The sequence below is a fragment of the Diplotaxodon limnothrissa genome, linkage group LG18 (genome assembly GCF_057381915.1).
Source record: "Diplotaxodon limnothrissa isolate DT_005_m linkage group LG18, D_limnothrissa_male_GT1.1, whole genome shotgun sequence".
Lineage (NCBI taxonomy): Eukaryota > Metazoa > Chordata > Actinopteri > Cichliformes > Cichlidae > Diplotaxodon > Diplotaxodon limnothrissa.
Window position 1 is genome coordinate 40198772 of NC_140613.1, and position 21110 is coordinate 40219881.

At 38.4% G+C, this 21110-nt stretch overlaps 1 protein-coding gene across 3 annotated transcripts in view; it reads left to right on the forward strand.

The window, feature by feature from the left end:
• The window catches only part of astn1 (astrotactin 1), a 482098-nt gene that overhangs the window by 291631 nt on the left and 169357 nt on the right, over positions 1 to 21110 (forward strand). For all 3 annotated transcript variants that reach the window (XM_085377645.1, XM_085377646.1, XM_085377647.1), the window contains exon 16: positions 14041 to 14145. In XM_085377645.1, the coding sequence (XP_085233771.1) occupies positions 14041 to 14145 (105 nt within the window). The remainder of the gene's footprint in view (positions 1 to 14040; positions 14146 to 21110) is intronic.

The window sequence follows — 21110 nt, forward strand, 5'->3', positions numbered from 1 at the left end:
TTTTCCCAAGTAAATCATTCATTCCCAGACTTATCCAAGAGTGAAATGGAGCACAGGCCAGGCTAGTTAATGGGGTTCTATGAGCCATAAGATTACTTTCCCACCTGCGCTCATTCCTATGAATCTTCCTTAGAGAAGCGACTGAAATAACAAACCCCACCATAAGCCAAAGTTACAGAAGGACTGTTTAGACAGGATGTGGTTTCCATCAGCTTTGTACTTTTGGTGTCAAGCTTCAGCAAGCCCTGCACTTGTCTGATATTCTTTCCTCTGCTTCCCTTTGAGACAGACTCACACATGTTAACAAGAGAACTCAATTTCGATTCCCTAAGCAGTTTAATTGGAAGTGGAACAAAGACGGTGAGGCTTTTTGTCTCCCTTCCCTCAGTGGAAATCACAGGTTATATTGATTTGTTGATTTATTTCTTTCTTTTTTGCTGACATTTTTCTCTCCATTTCTCTGAGTGCTGTGTGTTTTGGGATTTGTAACTCTCATTACCCATGCTCCTCCAGTGACAAGACTTGTTTAGCAGCTTCATGAAAATTGAGTCTGCTTTTTCATACTGTGGCTATTTTTCTACAACCATGTTATTGTTTGATGAAGCCACGAAGACCAGTATTGACCAGTGATGGCTCATTGTCACAGACAAGTGAAATCATATAACCATAGCACTGAGGGGGATTAAAATAGGAGGTATGGTCACATTTCAGATCATTTTCAGTAAATGACTCGTTCGCTGTTTAATATGACACTAAGCCTGATGATAGGACTGTCTCGATCAAGGTTACAAGGATTGTTAAATTTCTCAAAATTGAAATGATTAATTTCTTTGTTTTTAAAACAACATAACTGTTTAAAGTTATGTAGACAAAATATATTCACATATATGTAGCAGCTGGAAAAACACCTGCGTATCTTCGACCTATCAAATGAATTTAGGGTTTAGAAAATACAGATTTTATCTTCAGACCTCTGCAGCCATAAAGATCTGAGCACAAAGTCATTTCTTGTGGTTCATATTTTACTGACAGAGAAAAGCAAACATTTCAGCTTGAAAAAAAGAAAAATGTTCATCTTTTATTACACAAAAATGTCATTTTGGGTCATAAGGTCCTAAAATCCTAAAATACAAGAGCTGCATGTGACATAAACCACATAAACTACATAAAACACACCACAGCATTTATAGCCTAAGATAATTTAAAATCCCTGTCCCTGTTTGGGACTTTAAAACACACACACACACACACACACACACACACACACACACAAAATCATTACCAACATACATCTATATAATATAGGCACACATTAAAAATAAGCCACAAGCTGACAGAACACTTATAGGGAGCTTATTATGTATACACCTATATATTATTTTAAGATGATTTATGGTAAAATCATCAGAACTTAAACATGTTTAGTTTCTTGAGCACATTGTAATTGTAATGGTGCACCCTGATAGGTTTTTATCCCACATTTTATTCCTGCATCTTTGTTGGCAGGGATAGCTCAGTAGGTAGAGTGTTTGCCCCATGATTTCAAGGTCGGGAGTTCAAGGTACCCTCGAGCAAAGTACCGTCTGCCCACTGCTTCACTGAGTGAATGGGTTAAACATAGAACTAAGCAATTTTCTACAGGACTAATAAAGTATACATTATTATTTAATCATATATCAACACAAGGGACCGAAGTGTTGTGCATGTCGCTTATGGCCATGAGGTTACAAGGTGATTTCCATGAGAGAAAATCACTGTCTGCGTAAAAGTAATTGGAACTAGTATCTAATAAATTCAAATGTATGTGAGCTTGTTTTTGCAACTTTTGAATATGTTTCTCAAAATGTTTAAAACTTGAGGACCATTTGGAGATTTTTGCATCATGCAACTTGCTTTGCCTCTTTCTCTTTGGATAATGCAAAAGCAGACAGGTGAGCAAACATGGGTCACACAGCAAGAAAGTCCAGTAGACGGGAACCGAGCTTGTTGATTCACGTTCTAGTGAGCTCCTACACATACTGTAGTCTTTGACTTTGATTTATGTAATGTTACACAGCCAGAGCCCAGCACTGTCCAATATTTATGAGTTTAAAATATAAACTCATGCTAGAGTCGCTGGTAGACAGAAACGTTCTGCTTTATTATTAAATGTTCAAGCTTCCTAAACCCTTTAAAGCCTGAACCAAGAAATAATTCCCAGAAAGTTCACATTTTTTCCTTGTAAATGGAGTGTTTATTAAGCATTGTGAAGAGTTAGTTAAATATTAATTTGTCCTTTCAATTTCTTGTTTAACATTGTATTGCACAGGTGATTTGGGTATTTATTATTGATTTAGCCTGATGTCAGCTGTAATAATAACTCCCACAGTGACTTCCCTTCAGCGGTGTAGTGAGAGACTTCACTGAGACTGACCAGCAGTCAGGATGTTATGGGTTAAATAGTTAGAATATCACCTATGGCTTAATTAAAGATGTAACGTACCCACTGTTCTTCATCATTTTTAGGCTGCGTGTTGTTTTTCTGCTTTAAAGGTTCTTATAGCAGCTGCACAGTAACAGCAGGAGACCAGACAAGTGCTTCCCACATGCACCTTCCTACTTACAGATAACTAATAAGAGCTCAGGCATTGTAAACTCTTTCGACTTTATTCGTGTTGAAGCGTAGCTCAAGCATGATTTTGGCCCCGATGTCTAATTTTAGACTATCGGTCCGCCTTGAAGTCCTGATCAAGAATTGGCAACTAGTATATTGGTTTTGTTGCTGCTTTCTACATCAGCCATTTTCTGTCCTAATTGGTTCTATTTCTGTTCAAAGATCTTTGGCGTCAAGCTACAGCTCAGCTTTGCAGCCCTTCTTAAAGTCACCAAGCTTTTTCTTTTCATTTCTTCACCTCATTTTTTCACGTCGCCTGTCTTTTGCGTTGCTTTATGCTTTAATAGCTGCTTTATCTTTGACTCTTTATTCTGTACCAACACTCTCACTGGAGGGAAAGAACTTTTACATTCTGTTCGACTGAAGTGTTACACAGACATATAGGTCTTTCATCAGTTTGAAGTTTAATATTGCTGTTAATCACATAGTCAGCCATGACACGGCCACGGTGCATTTAATCTGCTTTAGTATACGACCCATGTAGTCCCGTCTTCATCCATCTGAAGGAAGTTTGAAAGAACCGTGTTTCCCTCTGTTCACATAAACCTGCTTCATTCTCAGCTGGTGTTAAACAGCAGGACTGTTCGGGGCTCCGTCCTGGTCATTCTCATCATGGACAGCGAGCTGTTCATTGTAGCAGTAATTTGTACACCAGCTGCTAACACTGTCAGAAACAACATGTAAGGAGCTATTATAAGCCTGTGTGATGCTGGGATGTGTCAGTCCTTTCAGTTATTGAGGAGGAGATTACAGAGTACTGAAGATTGTACTCGACTACTTCATTAATTCTTGAGTTTGAAGTCTCTGGAATATTGACAGACACAATGTGTGATCTGGTTATATTCAAAAGGTGGGCCCACCATAACAACAAAAGATCATATTTCACTTTAGGAGTTCAGATTTGACAGCTCCTTTTTATTTTCACACAAAGACTTCCTAATGACTAAACCTGCTCTTTCAGGAGCCAGGCGAGCCTGTAATTTCACTTACTATTATTTTGCTCCACAAAGTGGCCCGTTTCACATTGTTCAAGTCCATGTGTGATGCAGTAAGCGTGAGCATTCCTGCCTTTGTATTATTAATAGTGAACAGCACTGCAATCATCGCAGCAGCGCTGTGACACTGAGACCCTGTGGTTCCTTTTTGATTTATTGGATTGAGTTGTATTATAAGGTACATCCCATAATTTGCTCCTACATTATTTCATTGTAATGAACAAAACTAATGAGATTAAATATAATGCAGTCAAACACGAGATTAATGTAAAGCATTCAGATGAGTCAACACAGCAAGTAGGAAAGAAGTCATCTAAGGCAAGTTTCTGTATTTTCAGTTTCTCTTATGAAGTTTATGTATCATTTAAAAGGCATAAACATCTATCTTTTGACACTGAGACAATTTTTGCTATTTAATCTATGTACCAACAATGATTCGAGTTACAGTTGGATGGTGAGTATGGAGTAAAAGTGCAGAATTTCAACTTTTGAGAACAGTTACACAAATAAAATTGCAACCAAGTTCCATCAGGAAATTACTGCTGTTTTTATTCCCATGCCCCTGTTTCAAAGGGAAAAATGTAATTGCACAATTCACTCAACGGCTGATTTCACTGAGAGACATGAACTATTTCCTTGTTAGTTCTTAATGTAATTTATAGGTTAAAGGTCTGGAGTTGATGACACAATTGGGGCATTTGCATGTGGAATCTGTTAGTGTGAATCCACAATAAGCAGTGAAAGCAGATTTCAGTGCCAGGAAATGGGAAACATCTTTAGGCTGCAAAAACTAAATAAGTCCATCAGACTAATGCAAGCAACAGCAGTTTCTGTCAAGTAAACCCTTCAGAATCTTCTGAGAAGAAAAAGATTGAAATGGTGAGTTGAGACGGAACACTTGCCAGGACGTATACATTTCATTATCCATCTCCACCATATTCATCCAGTGCATACAACACCTGTAAAGCACGGTGTATGCAATGTGATGCACGGGCATGCATAACGTCTGATGGCACCGAGTCGGAGGTGTTTAGTGATGATGTGGCAGAAGACAGAAGCAGACAGATGAATTGTGGAGTGTAGAGAGCTGTACTTTCTGCTCAGATGGACAGCGCTTCAAGGTTCACATAGATAGTGACCCAAAGCGGACTGCAAAAGCAAACCAGCTGTTTTCAGAGGTATAAAAGAGGGATATATTCTGCAGTGTCCAATTCATTCACTTTGTATCAACCCAAGCAAGAAAGACAAAACTGAAGACAGAAAGACCCCAAAGAAAAATCCTCACAGGAGGGGGAAGTCAGTCTTTGTCCACAGGCTCCAGACTTCAGTCGTTGCTTGAAAAGAATTCCCCAAAAACCATTATTATGAATTTGTCCAATTACATTTAAGCCTCTGACAGTGGGGGATTAATGATTTTTACTAGAGATGGACCAATCTGATATTACGTATCAGTATCGGTCCGATACTGATGTAAATTACCGGATCGGATATCAGAGAGAAATAAAAAATGTAATCCGATCCATTAAATATCAAAAAAGCACCTCACAAAACTTGCGACACGGCGACTCGGCTCATAACCGTAGCACGTCGGAGCAGTGTGCTCACGTGATAGAGCGGCTGTGTGTATTTGTAGCCTCGCTACCAAACCAGCATTTCATCTCCGAGGAAGTGATCCGAGAGAGAAGTAAAGCAAGTGTGTAAGTTCATCTCTGAATGTTTGTAAAGCATTCCAGCGTTAAGTTTAACAACCGATATATGGAGCGACTGCCTCTTCTTGCTGCTACTTCAATCGTGAAACTGATCAATGATCAGCTGATTTTCTGTCGCGAGTCCGTCTCTCTTGTTTGTTTATTGCTCACTTCCTGCCAGAAAGAGGAAACCAGCGGCTGAACAGCAGCAGCACGTTTAAGCTTGATCAGCTGTTGTTAGAATGTATTTAATATTACTTTCTACACCAGGATCTTTTTCTACGTAGCTGACGCTGGTAACTGTGCAGGGGCGGATCTAGCAAAGTTTAGCCAGGGGGGCCGATAGGGCAGTAACAGGGAAAAGGGGGCACAAAGACATACTTTTCTTTCTTATTCTCATTTAAAATGTCTAGCTTTTAATAAATAATTATCTGAATCTTACACCCAAAGTTTTAATCTGATGTAAAATGTATAGAAGTCTATTACTGTATATAGTAACTGTTAAGTCTAATATACCCTAGTAAGCTATAGTACTTTTTCCTTTGGGAAGGTACCATCTGTGCAGTCTGCCATTCTGTTGAAGAAAGATGTTGAATCTATTTAATTATTCTTGAAAAATAATTGATTTCTGTGCATTTTTTTCACACTGCATCAAATTAAAGTTGATTACTTCGATTAAGCATCGTGAGGTGGAGGGGGGTTCCCTATTATTTTTTGCTGGGAGTTTGCAACCCTATTAGTTAGGTTGCTTAATATTTCTGCTAAGTACTCTTTAAAATACCAGAATAGGAAGGATGGAGCAGGTTTAAGTTTATTAGATTGATCAGTGTTGCTGAACTATGAAATATTTTGGGTGCAGTGTATTTTTTACATACAGGTCTAACAGAATAGCTTTAGTGTTGTTGTTTATTTAAACTTGAGTATCAACTTATACAAAATGCAGCAAGATATTAAAAAAACAGTTTTATTGATTAAAAAATACACTACATCGGATTCATATCGGTATCGGCAGATATCCAAATTTATGATATCGGTATCGGACATAAAGAAGTGGTATCGTGCCATCTCTAATTTTTACTATCCAAGAAATCTGTGCTGCCCTCTGGGGCACCTGTCTCCCAACTGCATAAAGCTCAGAGTGCTGATTAGTGCTGAAATGTATGGATGCAGTTTTGGAAACTTGAAGATGTCCGAGGATATAAAGTTTTCAGCGTTTTTTGTTTTTCGTTGTAAGCGAAACAATGCAGCACATTTATGATTTATTGTATGCTTCAAGTGTCAAAATGTTACTTGAGCTTAAACTGCCACGGCAGCAGTATCTGTGTAGTGTGGTGGTTTGAAAAATATAATGTGTCTCTCAGAAGAGAAAGCACTCAAGTTACAGAGTGTAGTTAACTACAGCAGTAAATGTATGCACAGCTAACTTGTGCTTAGCTGGACCTTCACCTCAGCTGAGGTTTGCTGTTTTTCGGCAGGTTTTGTTGTTTCGTTTTTGTTTTTTTTGTTTTTTACTTTTTAAGATTATTTTCCCCAGTGTGGTCTTAATAAGAAAAATTTCCCCCGTTGTATTTTTACACAGGAAATCAGCCTTCGTACACAGCGCGGCCCTGAGCAAGCTGCTTCTGTGAAAGGCTGCGTGCAGAGAGACTGTGAACTTGGGATGTTTGCAAAGTTCAGTTCAGTCAAATTAATCATTCTGTCAGACAATGAGAGCAGAGCACCCCAGGGCTAAAAGGGAGACAAGGCCTTTCAGCAAGAAGAAGAATACGCTGCACTACAGTATATGTTTTAGGCTTGTTATTCATTTTTACTAAGGGAGGCGGGGGATGGAGATGGGGATGGGGAGGTTATGTAGTAGAGCGCTCTCGCTCTCGTGGTGCCGGGGAATATATCTATCGTTCCGGGGAGCCATTTCCCATAAGAGGGGATAAATGGATGTAGCTGAAGGTGAGTACAATGCAGGAACATCACATTTAGAGGCTTATTCATCAAGTTCATACGTGGTGTCAAGCCTCTGCCAAATGTTGCATTTTCACAGCACCCTTGTAGAGGAACTGTTACTGGCCTTGTACACAACAATCGTCATACTTCATATCTAATTTATGTGTTGATGTTTATTCTCAAAAGAAACACCGTTGCATTCGCTCTTCAGTTTCTCTGTTATTTTTTAGACAGGTCCAGCTTCCTTTTGCACCAGAACCACTTCCACTTAGACCTTTTCTCAAACGTACAAGTCAGCAGTCAAAGCAAAAGCCTCACAACAATTGCCCTCTAATAATATTTAATTTATTTTGCAAACTGAATGCAATGATTTGCACATCTCTTATGACACATGCAAGACAGTAGAAGGTACAAATTTATCTATAAGTTTTTTTGGCAGTTTTTAGGATAATATGATTATGATATAACATGATGAAGATGAAAACCATTCTGACTCAAAGCTATTGCTGAACATGTATATAATGGACCCCTAATTACAGTCTGATCTTTACCCATACCTATAATATTGAACGGCACAGCTGAAAATGAATATTTCCTGGAGCTGTGGATGGTTTTCCAAACTAAAATTGTTATTTTATACTAAGTTCAACTCAATCACACAAAAGATAAAACATCACAATTAGGGATGGGTATTGATAACATTTTCCTGATTCCGATTCCATTTTCGATTCTGTTTAACGATTCTTTATCGATTCTCTTATCGATTCTTATTTTAAAAAGGAGAACACTAAGGTCGATTAGCTTAGAACTGTGTTTTATATCGTCTCTTTGAACAAGATAGAAATTTAGGAGTAACATGGCCTTACAAACCCAACAGTGAGATCTTAAGAGATCCACAGCCTACAGCTCTTCAATGGGGTGTCACAGGGTCCCCAGGAAAAAAAATTGTAAATGTAAAACAATAAAATAAATATTCTTCTGTAGCAATAATAAAGTATAACATAAATTATTCTGTAGCAATTACACAAGAATATCCAGTAATGTCCCTGCCTACAATTAAACACACTCACTTACTGAAAATCATCTGCTGTGGCAAATGGGTGCAAGCCTTTGACCACAAACTGAGTCACTGCTCGGTGACATTCGTCTATCCTGGCCTGAAAGGAGACGCTACCGGTAGACTGCAGCGACAACTGCCAGCGAGCGCCAGCCAGACTCTGTCTGTCTCTCTCATCATGGTCACCTAAATGCACAGTAATGGCAGGTTTGTAATAAGGCAGATCGCGCTAACATAATATGCACTGTTAGTTGATTATTTACCTGCCGCATTAACGGGAGAGGACGTGCAAACGTTACCGCTGCTGCTGGGTTGAGATTCACGAGTCCGGAGCGGAATTAAAAACACGACATTCATTTAAGGTCATCGCGTGTTTTGTGAGCAAATGCTTTTGCATATTCGTAGTGTTTCCTCCCTTAAATGAAATATCTACTTTGCAAGTATTGCAAGTTGCCCTGTTGTCATCCGTTCTCGTAAAGTATAACCAAACTTTTGAGTGTTTGAGCCGCTTACGCGCCGTGTTTCCTGCCAGGTAAATGACGCTCCGCAACATGGTGACGTCATTCGGGGCGACTGGAATCAATAAGGGAATCGTTTGCAAAAATGGCAAACAACTCCAAGGAAGTGAAACAGTGGGAACCGGTTCTCAACAAGAACCGGTTTTCGATACCCATCCCTAATCACGATTGAGTATTGACCCTGGGCATGACAGTTTAATTGTTTTATAATGTGTAGTGGAGTTGATAACATTTCAACAGAAAGACTAACGTGTCCTTATTCAACATATCTGTATTTTTTCCTTCTTTTAGGTTATTTCCACACAGCATGCATAACTGAGAAAGAAAGCTGTGATTCAGAGCGTACTTTATCACGTGCCTCGGACTTATCAGTGCAGGAATTCATACCTCGCTAACATTTAATCTGACACAGAATCAAAAATGATCTGGGATCAGACAAAAATATAAACTCTATTATCATAAAAATGAATGTTTATCTGATCCTTAACTAGTTTGTGTCACAACAACTACTTGTTGGCCGAACCCTAACTACTAACCTTTAATGTATTTGATCGTATTTTGGCTTTTGAAAGTCAGGGACAAAAAGTGTGCACCATAAGTTATCCTGATATTTTGGAGAGAAAAACAAAACCAAATTCACTTCTAAATAAAGCAAAGCTTTTGTATGTGTCATTTTAAAAGATTTTGAGGGGCTGAACTGTCAGAGGTGCAGATCAGCTTGTCTTGATGGTGTCTTTGTGGATGTCAGATCAGAAAAACCCTTGCATCTGCTGTTCTAGACACCTCTAAGAAGCTGTTTCTGTTCAAATCTTTGTCACAATTTCTGTAAAGTTAACACATCTGCACCTTCAGTACTTTCCCCCCCAATTTCTAAACCTGCTGTTACACTTTAAATGGTGAAATGAAGTATGATGATCTCTAGCTAGCCTTCCATACAAGGGACAAAAAAGTTCGTCCTCAGAAAGGTGATAGATGTGTCCCAGCCAATTTCAGTTCCACAATATGCATCACAAATTCTTCACGCTGGTTACTGATATGTCTTCATTTCTTTGCCGTGCACATGCACCTCCACCCTTCACTGGCGAATGCAGACATCCTTTTTCCCTAGTCATCATTTATTGTTACCCTCTCACCTTTTCATAAAATAGGTGCACTTTTTCTCTCCAAAGCACACAGGCAACCTCATATGCACACACACCGACACACAGTTCTTCTCTTTCCCTCCATGTCTTTGCCTCTACGGTGTCTGCAGTTGCAGGATATGCGTCTCAGTCCACAGCACTATTCAGATACCTTCTGAATGTGCTTGCAAACACCGTGGGAGCAGTCACAGTGATGTATTGCCGTAATCCCACTGATGCAACATGACATGGCTGTCAGTTGCCATAGGATTCTGGGTGATTTATATTCAGCAGATCTGTTTATGGTCTGATATTAGTGATGTTAAAGGCCTGATCTGGCACTCTTATCTTTAACTAAGGGTGTCCTGGACAGGCAGACGCTTTATTCACAACGAGGGCTAAAGAATTTTTGCGTAATCAAACTATTTCATTTTCACGATCCCCAACAGAGAAGAGACAAAGATTATATATTCACTTAACATCTCGTTCCCTTAGATTATGTGTGCTCCATCACAAACTGTATGTAATTTATAATTGATCAGTAAAAAGCTCGATTCATTCTTTAATTTTGGTTCTCTTGTGTCTAGGTCTTTCCCACTGTGGTACTCGATAAATGTTTCTACGTTGTCATGTGTGCCATTGCAGGCTCATTTCCATGTCTATAAGATAAGATAAGATAAGATAACCTTTATTAGTCCCACACGTGGGAAATTTGTTTTGTCACAGCAGGAAGTGGACAGTGCAAAAGTTATGAGGCAAAAATTAGAATACAATAAGAATAAATACAGTACACAGCTGTACAGAATAGAATAAAATACTATATACAGTAGAATAAAATAAATATACAATAAGATAAAAATAGAATACAAATACAAATACTATATACAACTGAGTAAAAATACAACGATGACAGAAAGGATTATTGCACTTAGTATTATTGCATATGTATGGATGTGTGTGCTTGATCAGTTAAAGTCTTTATTATGGAGTCTGACAGCAGTGGGGAGGAAAGACCTGCGAAATCTCTCCGTCCCACACCGTGGGTGCCGCAGTCTCCCACTGAAGGAGCTGCTCAGTGCTGTCACAGTCTGCTGCATGGGGTGGGAGATGTTGTCCATCAGGGATGACAGCTTAGCCGCCGTTCTCCTGTCACTCACCACCTCCACTGGGTCCAGAGGGCATCCTAGAACAGAGCTGGCCCTTCGGATCACCCTGTTCAGTCTCTTCCTGTCCCCAGCAGAGATGCTGCCGCCCCAGCAGACCACACCATAAAAGATAGAAACACATAATATCTATCTTCTGCTATGTGCTGTGCTTTATCTGCCACCAACTATTTCTTGCCCTGGATAAGCCAGCAGATCGGCAGTCAGGGAGCGAAGAGCATGCACAGCATTTGATAAACTGTGCAGTGGATCAAAATGAAAAATACAAATAAAACAAAAGAAAAACAAACGTTTGCACATGGGTGACTTTTTCGGGCAGACGGTGTCAGCAGGGAAAGCTAAATGAGACTATCAGTATATGTAATATACTGACCTGTAAATGAATGCTGTGTGAAAAAATAGCAGCATGAAAAATATCAACTGATGGCACTCCGACACATAGCTACACCGAGGTGCTCGAGCACTCTGAGGTATCTGGCAAAATGCACACAGATCTGCATAAATGAAAAACCTTCAAATTGGGTATTGATTTATTCGGATTCATTTATTAGCCAACAAGCTGGAGTCCTTATTTGTGCATATGAAATAATAACACCGTTTGACAGGCATAAAATAGCATTTCCGCATCAGCAAGTTGATTCTCAAGGAGAAACTGACGACTGGGATATATAAGCATGATGTGCAGTGTGACATTTTTAGGGAACTGGAAAAGTGAAGGACAAGAGAAGACGTGGCCGACCTAAACTTATCTACAGCAAATGTAAAGTATCTGAAAGTCATGTCCTTAAACATAAAAAATAAAACATTAGGGGAAAAAAAAAAATCGAGCAAAGACCTGACTGGAGAGAACCATATGACCATTCACTGATCGATCTACAGTTTGCCATAGTCTTATTAGAAATGGTCTCAGTGAAAGGGTGGCTGTCAAGAAGCCAGTCATTCAAGCAAGGGAAACAAGAAGGAAATGCTGTGGTATACCAAATTACACGAGAACTGGACTGAAAAGGTCTTATGCAGAGATATATCAGAATTAGACGTTTTTGAAATCACTATCGGTTTATATGAAGGAGGTCAGGAGGTACGACAGTGTCTACAGCCATCTGTAAAATGCTGTCTCCGCTCTGTCGTGGCTCGTCGTGGTTATATACACAGAAAAGGTCAGATTTTGATCCACTGTGCAGAACCTTTTATTAAGCATCTGGTTGGCAGCAGCTCCATTCTTTTGAACAAGACAATGATCCCAAAGCAAGGTCATAACTGGGTAGAGCTAAATGCACAATGGAACACCGTCAATGATGGACTGGCCCCCCCAGGGCCATCCATCCTCATCTGGACAGAGGATGGAACAAAAAGCAGCCAACATCCAAAGAAGAGTTTTGAACAGCCTTCAAGAAGCCTGAAGAGGAAGAGGAACACATATTTACGAGAGTTTATACTATGCTGAAGAACAAAGGTGGCCATACCAAATATTGTCTTGCAAGCTGGTTAGAATTGTACAAAACTGTATTTACATGTATATTTGCAGCTTTCATTAAATTGCTACAACTATTTCCTGTTTTCCTAGCAGCATATAACGAAATTAACACATTACCAAACTCAATCAATCCTGTGTTTATTTGTTAGCACAGAAGAAAACTTTGAATGTCTGGCATATTAATTCTTAGAAGCAATATTCTGTTGCTGTACAAAATGACTTTAAAAACTCTGCAGACTAAAGTGGATGACCAGAAATAACACGACACTTCAGGTTTTTTTACCTTTTGTTTAGGTTTTCTTTTGGTTTTTACATGATTTTAATGCGAAGGACAAGTTGATCTGATTTGCAAATAAACTAATAAGCCTTAAAGTTGAAAAAACACTGGAAACTTGTATGGTTAGTGAAAAACATGTAGCAACATAAATAGTTAACTAATTAGGAAACTTTCATCCACCCTTTTAAAAATCACACTGAGTATACTATTTTCTCTGTTATGCCATGAGACCTTATCTCTTTTTCAAATGGTAATACTTTTGTCTTAATAGATTTTATTAATACATCAACTAAAATGAAAGATAAGTTGTAATCTCATTAATTTTCGGGGGGTTGACTTGAACAGAAATTATTGTTGTGTCTGAGTATAAGAGAAGTTATTTGAATCACTTCTAGTTATGCATAAACCACAGCCTATCATTGTCATACAGAGGACACGGGTCATAAAAGAGAATACACTGAATTATGGGTAATTGCCCTTTTTGTACGAGGCTAATTAGGAGTTACTACAGACTTTTAGTGTTTAGTGCAAATTCAAAGTGAATCAACAGTTGAGATAAAAGAATTTGCGATGAAGCTATTTAGTCTTATGAGTAAATATTCAATATGCTATGATTGTTTTATGATAAACAGCAGGCAGGTTTCAAGAAATAAAAATTCTCATATAATGTGAACACTGTGTGAACTTACATTATAAAGAGCTTCAGAAACTCACAATATTTGTTTGATATTTGGCCCCAAGATGTAAAAGTTTGCTGTGTGACTGATACTAACATAGTCTTACTTTAGAATTAATGCGTTTTATACTTAAAGGAGTTCAGTATATTACCATATTTCTGAATAAATGCTAATGTTGCCATTTCCTTTTTTTTTCTAAGTAGCAGGTAGCTGCAGATGCAGGTTGTTTCTCTTGATCTTAAACTGGAGCCTGTTCTCCCGTCATCTAAGATATTATTCATATTTATTGCATTTCCTTCCTGATTTTTCAGGTAAAGTAAACAAGAATGAAATATAGGGCCACCCTTTGATGTTGCACTGAAGACTGCAATCTCCTCTGCTTTGTGGGAGTAAATAACACAAAAATATTATAGTTTTCTTTGCTTTATTTATTTTGTTTTACAGGAAGTGTGTTTTTTATGTGTGTATAATTGCAGGTATGGTGAACTACAGCGAGGTGTCTGGTTATCCGCTCGTTCAGCACTGGAATCTTCGCTCTGTGCTCTATCACGTCAAACTCAATCAATGGGTCCTCTCTCAAGGTAAATCACACCGAGCTTATATTACTGATTCTTTATTTATATTGTTAGTAACCTTGCTTCGGTCTCCACTGAGAGGAGCAGGATCGTAATCTATCAGTTACTTAATGGTTAATTTTTAACCAGAAATGTGATTAGCTGGCAGACTGCCATCTTTTTTACTGTCATTTTTAGATGCATTTAAAGCTAAACTTCATGTTGCACAACCTGGGTCTTGAATTCTAAATGCAAATTAAGCCATTTATGTAAACACTGCTCTTGTGCTTTAAGGCAATCATTAACAATATTAAAAAGACACTTTTTAGTTTAACTTTTTTTTTTTTACTTTTATATATTTTTACTAGCGGTGCAACGATGCACAAAATTCACGGTTCGGTTCAATACTTTGGTGTCACGGTTCGATATTTTTTCGATACAAAAAAAATGTTCATGCCTTTTTAATTTGTCATTTATTAAAATTATGAATATATATTTTTACTCAAAAGTACAGTTTTTAAATTTAATGTTGCTGAAACAACAAAATAATAATAAAAAAAAAAAACTCTGTCAGGTGTCACTGTGTGCAGGCAGGAATAGGACCCAAAGTGCAGACTCACGGCACGCAAAAGTATATTTCAAAACTCAGCTTTTATTGCTAGATGGCAAAACGTAACAAAAATCCAAATAAACTTACATGAGCAGGCAGACAGAACACACAGCATAAACGAGGGTAGATCACAACACAGACACAGAGAAACACAGGGCTTAAATACACAGAGGGAGCAATCAGGGAATGGGTAACAGGAGGGAAACACAGCTGGGGCAAATCAGGCCTAATGAGACAAGGGGAAGCGAAACCAGATACATTAACATCAGACATGGACCTTCAAAATAAAACAGGAAACATAACACAGACTGAACTAAAGACACAGACTCACACGCAGGCACTGCAACAGAGGGAACAGGGACGTGGGACCAGGGCAGACACAGACACTGACTGGACACGATGTCGGCGTAACCGTGCAGTCATATTCGTTGTGTTCCCACTAGTGCTGTCAGCGTTAATCTGAAATGACGTTAACGCCACAAAAAGGCAAATCTCCGTTAACGAGCTACCGCGGATCGCCCCGTGCATGGGGCTGGACGGCGTCAACACGTTAACAAGCTAACTGCGCTAACACACTAGTTCCCACAAATTGAGCATTGCGTGGCACATCTGACATACTGTTTTACTTTTGTCCATGACGCGCTTACCTTCAGGGTCATACGTCACATGAGCACCAAGATAGTTCCAAACGCCAGATCTGAATGAGGGTGGGAGAGATTCAGCTTGCCATGTTGCAAGGAGCTTAGCTTCTGTCTTGCTAGCTTGCGCTTCACTCAGTGGATCTGCGCTCAACAGTGCAGCCTAGGCGGAGTAGTCGAACGCAGATCCACTGAGCGCTCAACACAGACAGCATCGTCAGAAGAAAAGTTGATAAAATTGTTGATACATAGGGGTACCGAACCGAAAGCACTGTATCGAACGGTTCAATATCCATACGAGTATCGTTGCACCCCTAATTTTTATATATGTGTATCTCCTGTAACAAACACAAAAAGTTCAACACAACAACACAGTCCCAGTATCCATCAAGAAAAGCACACTGAGCACAATGAGGTCTAAATATCTCATGTCATTGTTGAATTTTTTAGACCAAAGTAGCATCATATGGTTTCAGTTGCGTCCTTTATATAACATGAAACCCATGTTGCAAAGTTAAAAACAGTCAGTTATTGGCTGATCGTGGCGGAGCTGTTCCGCCGCACTGCTTGAAGAAAATAAATGAATGAGGGGCGAGTTCCTTTTAATTAAGTACCTAATTAGATACAAAGTGTTAATTTTAAAAGGGTGCAAACTAACAAGCGACTCAGAAAGCACAACCAGAAAATATAAATGTAATTACAACCTCAAGTTCTTGATCAGCTGAAAAAACTTGCAGCTAATTGAATATCGAGTAATATCTAGAGGCCGAATGCACCGGTCCAAACTAAATCCGAATAAAACGGCGTAAACATGTTTTTCTAGCAGTAACAGCAAAGGTTGGTAACAGTTCACATAAAACGGTGGCCTTTGTACGAGCACGCAGAGTCAGGCCTGATAATGGGGTGCTAAAGTTTAAGGTGAGGTTAATGCCTCATAGCCCGAGAAAATGAAATCACATAACCAGCAGAGCCCGAAGGAATAGACACGTTAAACAGTTTTATTCATTGTAGGAGGAGAGAGGTTGGAATGTCACAGTGTGATAAGTGAAGATTAAAGTCTGATGAGACACACCGTCAGCTGTGCAAAAGCAAACCCAAGCTCATTGACAATAGCTTTTTAGGTCTGTTGTCATCTGTGACATTAAAGCTACTTCCCACAAAATCTAGCTGTATAAATAAAGTTTGCACCTGGCGTCACATTGAGGGCGATATAGAAACAATTCTTATCACGATAACGTTATTGTCATATCAGTCGAGAATGATATATGTCACGATAGAAATCAAAAGACTTTTTCTGTCAAGCTTAAAGGTTTTTTCACTCCTAAATGTGAACATGTCAGGTTAATTTTGGTCCAAATATTGCTTAAACCAAAATTGTTTGTCAAGTTGTACATGTACTTTAACAGTGTGCGGCTGTGTTTTAAATAAAGAATATTAAAATATAATAATAATAATAACAATAATAATAATAAACAACATGGTAATGTGTCATACGCCAAAATCTTAATTCACAACAGGCAAAAGCCTCAAGTGTTACATAAGAAAACAAGTGCACTGGAAATCTACAGTTTCAAAGAAAAAACATGAGCTCCTAATATAAAAAATGAAAAGTCTAGTTTTTCGATAGAAACATACTTTTTTTAATTGTAGGGACAAAAAAAGATTGAAACTGATATGGCTCTAACTCTGTTCCAACCACATGCCTGGTTCGGTGTGGCACTCGTCGGGGTTTCACGGTCTTGATCCAAACATGGATAGCATCAGCTCTGTCAGCCTTATATTAGCCATGTTTCATATTGCTATCAGGAAACGTTTTTTCATAATAATTATTTGTATTGTTTTATTGCCCAGCTGTAGTTTGAGGTATAAATACATACAAGTTTGTAACAAAGGAAAAAGTTTCAATTAATGTAGCTTATATAACCGATATAGCTTCAGCAAGCACTTAACTTAATTGTAGCTTATACAAATTAGTGTAGTTTTGAAAAAGAATACTGTGTTGTCATAACTTATTTTGTAACAGTAATGGCTACAACCTCAGAAATGTGTTACTTTTTAATAAATTACACCCAACGCTGCATTTGTTTGTCACTCATTTCCTCACATGATCATATTTTAAAGCTCAGATGTTTCTTGAGGCAGTTGTGGTTTGATGTTAAAGCTTCAATTAAAAACTGGATGTCACGTTCAAATATGACTATTATTAGTTATTATTATTAAATACTAATTAAGATCTACTGTAGCTGGCTGATTTGATGGGTACCCAGAAAGGAGGTCAGTATACAGACATATGCATGCAATTAGAATTGTGCTTGTCTTTTTCTCTGTCTCTCTAATAGTCTGTCATATATCAAACCGCTTCGCTGCCATAGTAAGATCGAGTCATCCTGACAGTGCCTGCCATGCAAACTTCATAGAGTAAGATAACTGTGGATAGGTACTTAGTCAAGCAATACTTTCACTGAAGGCTGCTCCTATTCGCTGTCACGTCAGGGATTATACTGAAACCCTGATGGGTTTTTCAACACTAGCTGTATAAATAAAAAAATAACTAAAAATAAACACATATAATCGGTGTCTCTCTTTTATCTTTACCACCCTGTATCGCTGTAGTTGTTTTGTTGGCAGTGCGTTTAAGGGTAAAGTAAATATTTAAATATTGACTTCAATCTTTCTGCCTGGCCAACAGGAGGATCATTTGATAATTTGGATTTTTGTCATGCTTTAAGTGCATGCATTATTCATAGATCTATCATAAATAGTTTCCCCTCTGATAAGTGAAGGCACCCCACTGTAAATACAGCCACGGCACCTCTAATGCATTTCCAATGGTGCTGCTGTGGTTTGAAAGTGGCTGCCACTTCTGCTGAGGATACACTTTCTATTTTCTCTTCACTCAGAAGCGACTCAACAGCCTCCATCTTTTTTTACTCCCATTTCCCTCTTTAGCTCATCATATTTCAACAGCCACCGGAGGGGTGAGGGTACTGATTTTTACATCTGATAGCAGAGCCCTCATCGCTCATCCTCACTGCGTTCTCTGGCTCGCACTTCAGTGGGCTCCTAATTTAATTTTAGAGAAGAAGTAAGAGTGAGTGAGCATGATTGCTGACATATTGATACGGCTTCTCCTGGAAATCATAATGATAAAACTGCTTTTGCAGATTTGTTTTCCAGTTTTTAATGAGTGGGAATTTCAGTAAACACATGGTCATTTCATGCTTTCCTTTTTACCAGTCACCATTAACCCAGTGTGAAATCACTAAAATAAGAGCATTAGCATTTAACTCATCACCAAAAACTACAGAGTCATTGTAACAGCTCATTTAGAATTTAGATTGTATTTATAGTCGGCAGTTCTTTAGTAGTTCTTTGACACTTTGGGTAAGAACCTGTCATTCCAGTTTAAGATCGAGTACCAAAAGCCTCCAAGAGAGTTTCAGTTACTCTAAGGGAAAAGAAAAGCACCATTAACTCAGAGGGTTTTTTATTGTGGATGATGGCACTTTTAAAAAAGAGAAACAGCCTGATTTGTGATAAGTTCCTGTAGAACATCAAAGAATGATACATTTTCTATTTAAAATTAGGTTAAAGGTAACACAAGTAATCAGTCTTACCCAGCATTTAAATAAAAACAAGACCGGTTGGTTGCTTAATGACTTATTGTCAAAACACAAAACACATAAACTATATTAGAAGTAGGAGGCTCTCTTCCACAGCATGTCTTTATCCTGTCTTCCTTCTCTCTCCCCAACCGGTCGCAGCAGATGGCCCCGCCCCTCCCTGAGCTTGGATCTGCTGGAGGTTTCTTCCTGTTAAAAGGGAGTTTTTCCTTCCCACTGTCGCCAAAGTGCTTGTTCATAGGGGGTCATATGATTGTTGGGTTTTCTCTGTATGTATTACAATATAAAGCGCCCTGAGGCGACTTTTGTTGTGATTTGGTGCTGTGTAAATAAAACTGAATTGAATTGAGTTAGTCATAGCTTTTGATTTTCACTTTTTTTTAGTAGCAGTTTTTGAATTAACCCGTAAAAGTTGTGAGCTGCTCCAGGGTCCAAAGACCTTGTGATATGTGCCAGTTTCTTTATGATAAAAAAGGAATTTTAAATTTGATCACATTCATTCTTGACTGTTGTTTTGAGCAGTGGATCACAGAGGAACTGACAAAACATAGTTTGTTCAAAAACATACTACTTTCTAAAATTCTGCATGGTGAATATATCTAAGCCTTGATTATTTCTATTGTTAAAACAGACTATTTAATCTGAAATATGGATAACACATGTCAAAAAAATGTCAATGCAATCAGGCACTTTGCTGCTATAACAAATCTATACTATGAATAGCTTGAATAATTACCAATATTACCAAAGCTTAGACAAATTTGTGTGTAGCTGCTGTTTCTGTTTCACAGCGACTCTGTACTTATGTTTTAACATCTACCTTTACTTCCATAGTTACCAATACAAGGATTCACACCCAAGAAAACACTGCAAATATAAAAATAAAGACAAAGTTGCAGTTCAAAGTGACAAATTTGAAACATTTATTCTGTATTCTGTTTGAATGCGTTCGTGCTCACAGCTTAAATAAGTGTACAGTTTTGTCTCCCATGCTGCAGTGTTAATACTGACTGGTTATCAGGACACTGCAGGCTTTGTGTGGGAGATGTGTTGTTACACACTGTTTGGTTAGTTTCAGGCACCAAAATCACTAGGTTAGGTTTAGGAAATGTCATGGTTTGGTTTCCAATAAGCCCACTCTGCATGTTGATAAATGACTGTGAAGGGTACCTAGTGCATTCAAACGTGTGTCAGTTGCTCCAGACCAAGCATCCATATGTGACCAGTTGGAAGTGAGGCAGGGCTCTCATGTCCGTGTGAGGACACTGTGGATAATCAGCACTGTTTGGTTAAAAGGGTTCATGAATAGTAAGCAGCTGGCTCAGAAGTTCACTAAACCCTTTTAAGACATTTGGTGCCAGACACCTGACAGACACTCCTGCTTCACCCACTGTAATTTTAAATGGTTTGTGATGTTAAATAAGTGAGACAAACGTGGATTAAAAATGGCAAAAAATAGAAACTTAGAAAAAACTGTAGCTGCCAGTAATCACATAGCCATGATCTTGTTATAACCACAATTTGAATATTTTAAACTTAACTTATCACATAATAAGGGTTATCATGGTAACAATGTATATGGACATTTTTTAAACTCGCATTGACTGTCAGAATTCCAAATTCCCTGATTCTTGCTTTTTCCTGTTACCACTTTCCAACTTTCCACTTGCAGCCTGCCTTTATGCGTAACACACTGGTGCTCCACACTGAGTTTGCCTAGGAGAGTTCAGGCTCTGTTGAAGAACAAAGGCGGTCACACCAAGTCCTGACTTCCAAGCTTGCTAGAATTGTATATCCTTTATTTTTACCGTATATTCTGTTTTTATACTGGAAGTATGTTTTTAGAAGTTTCAATAAATTGCTCAAGACTTTTGCACAATATTGTAAATTATATCACCTCTGTTTATACTTACTTTTAATGGTTTTAGTGACTGGCTTGCTGATACATTACGTTGCCTGTGCTAATGTCTGCACCATCCCAACACTGACCTTTAAGTATTTTAGTATTTTGTATAATGGATGGATGGATGGATGGATGGATGGATGGATGGTATAAAAATGCTAATGTTTAGCAACTAATGATTATCCCAGTGCCTGACAAAGTAGCAAAAGACCAAAATT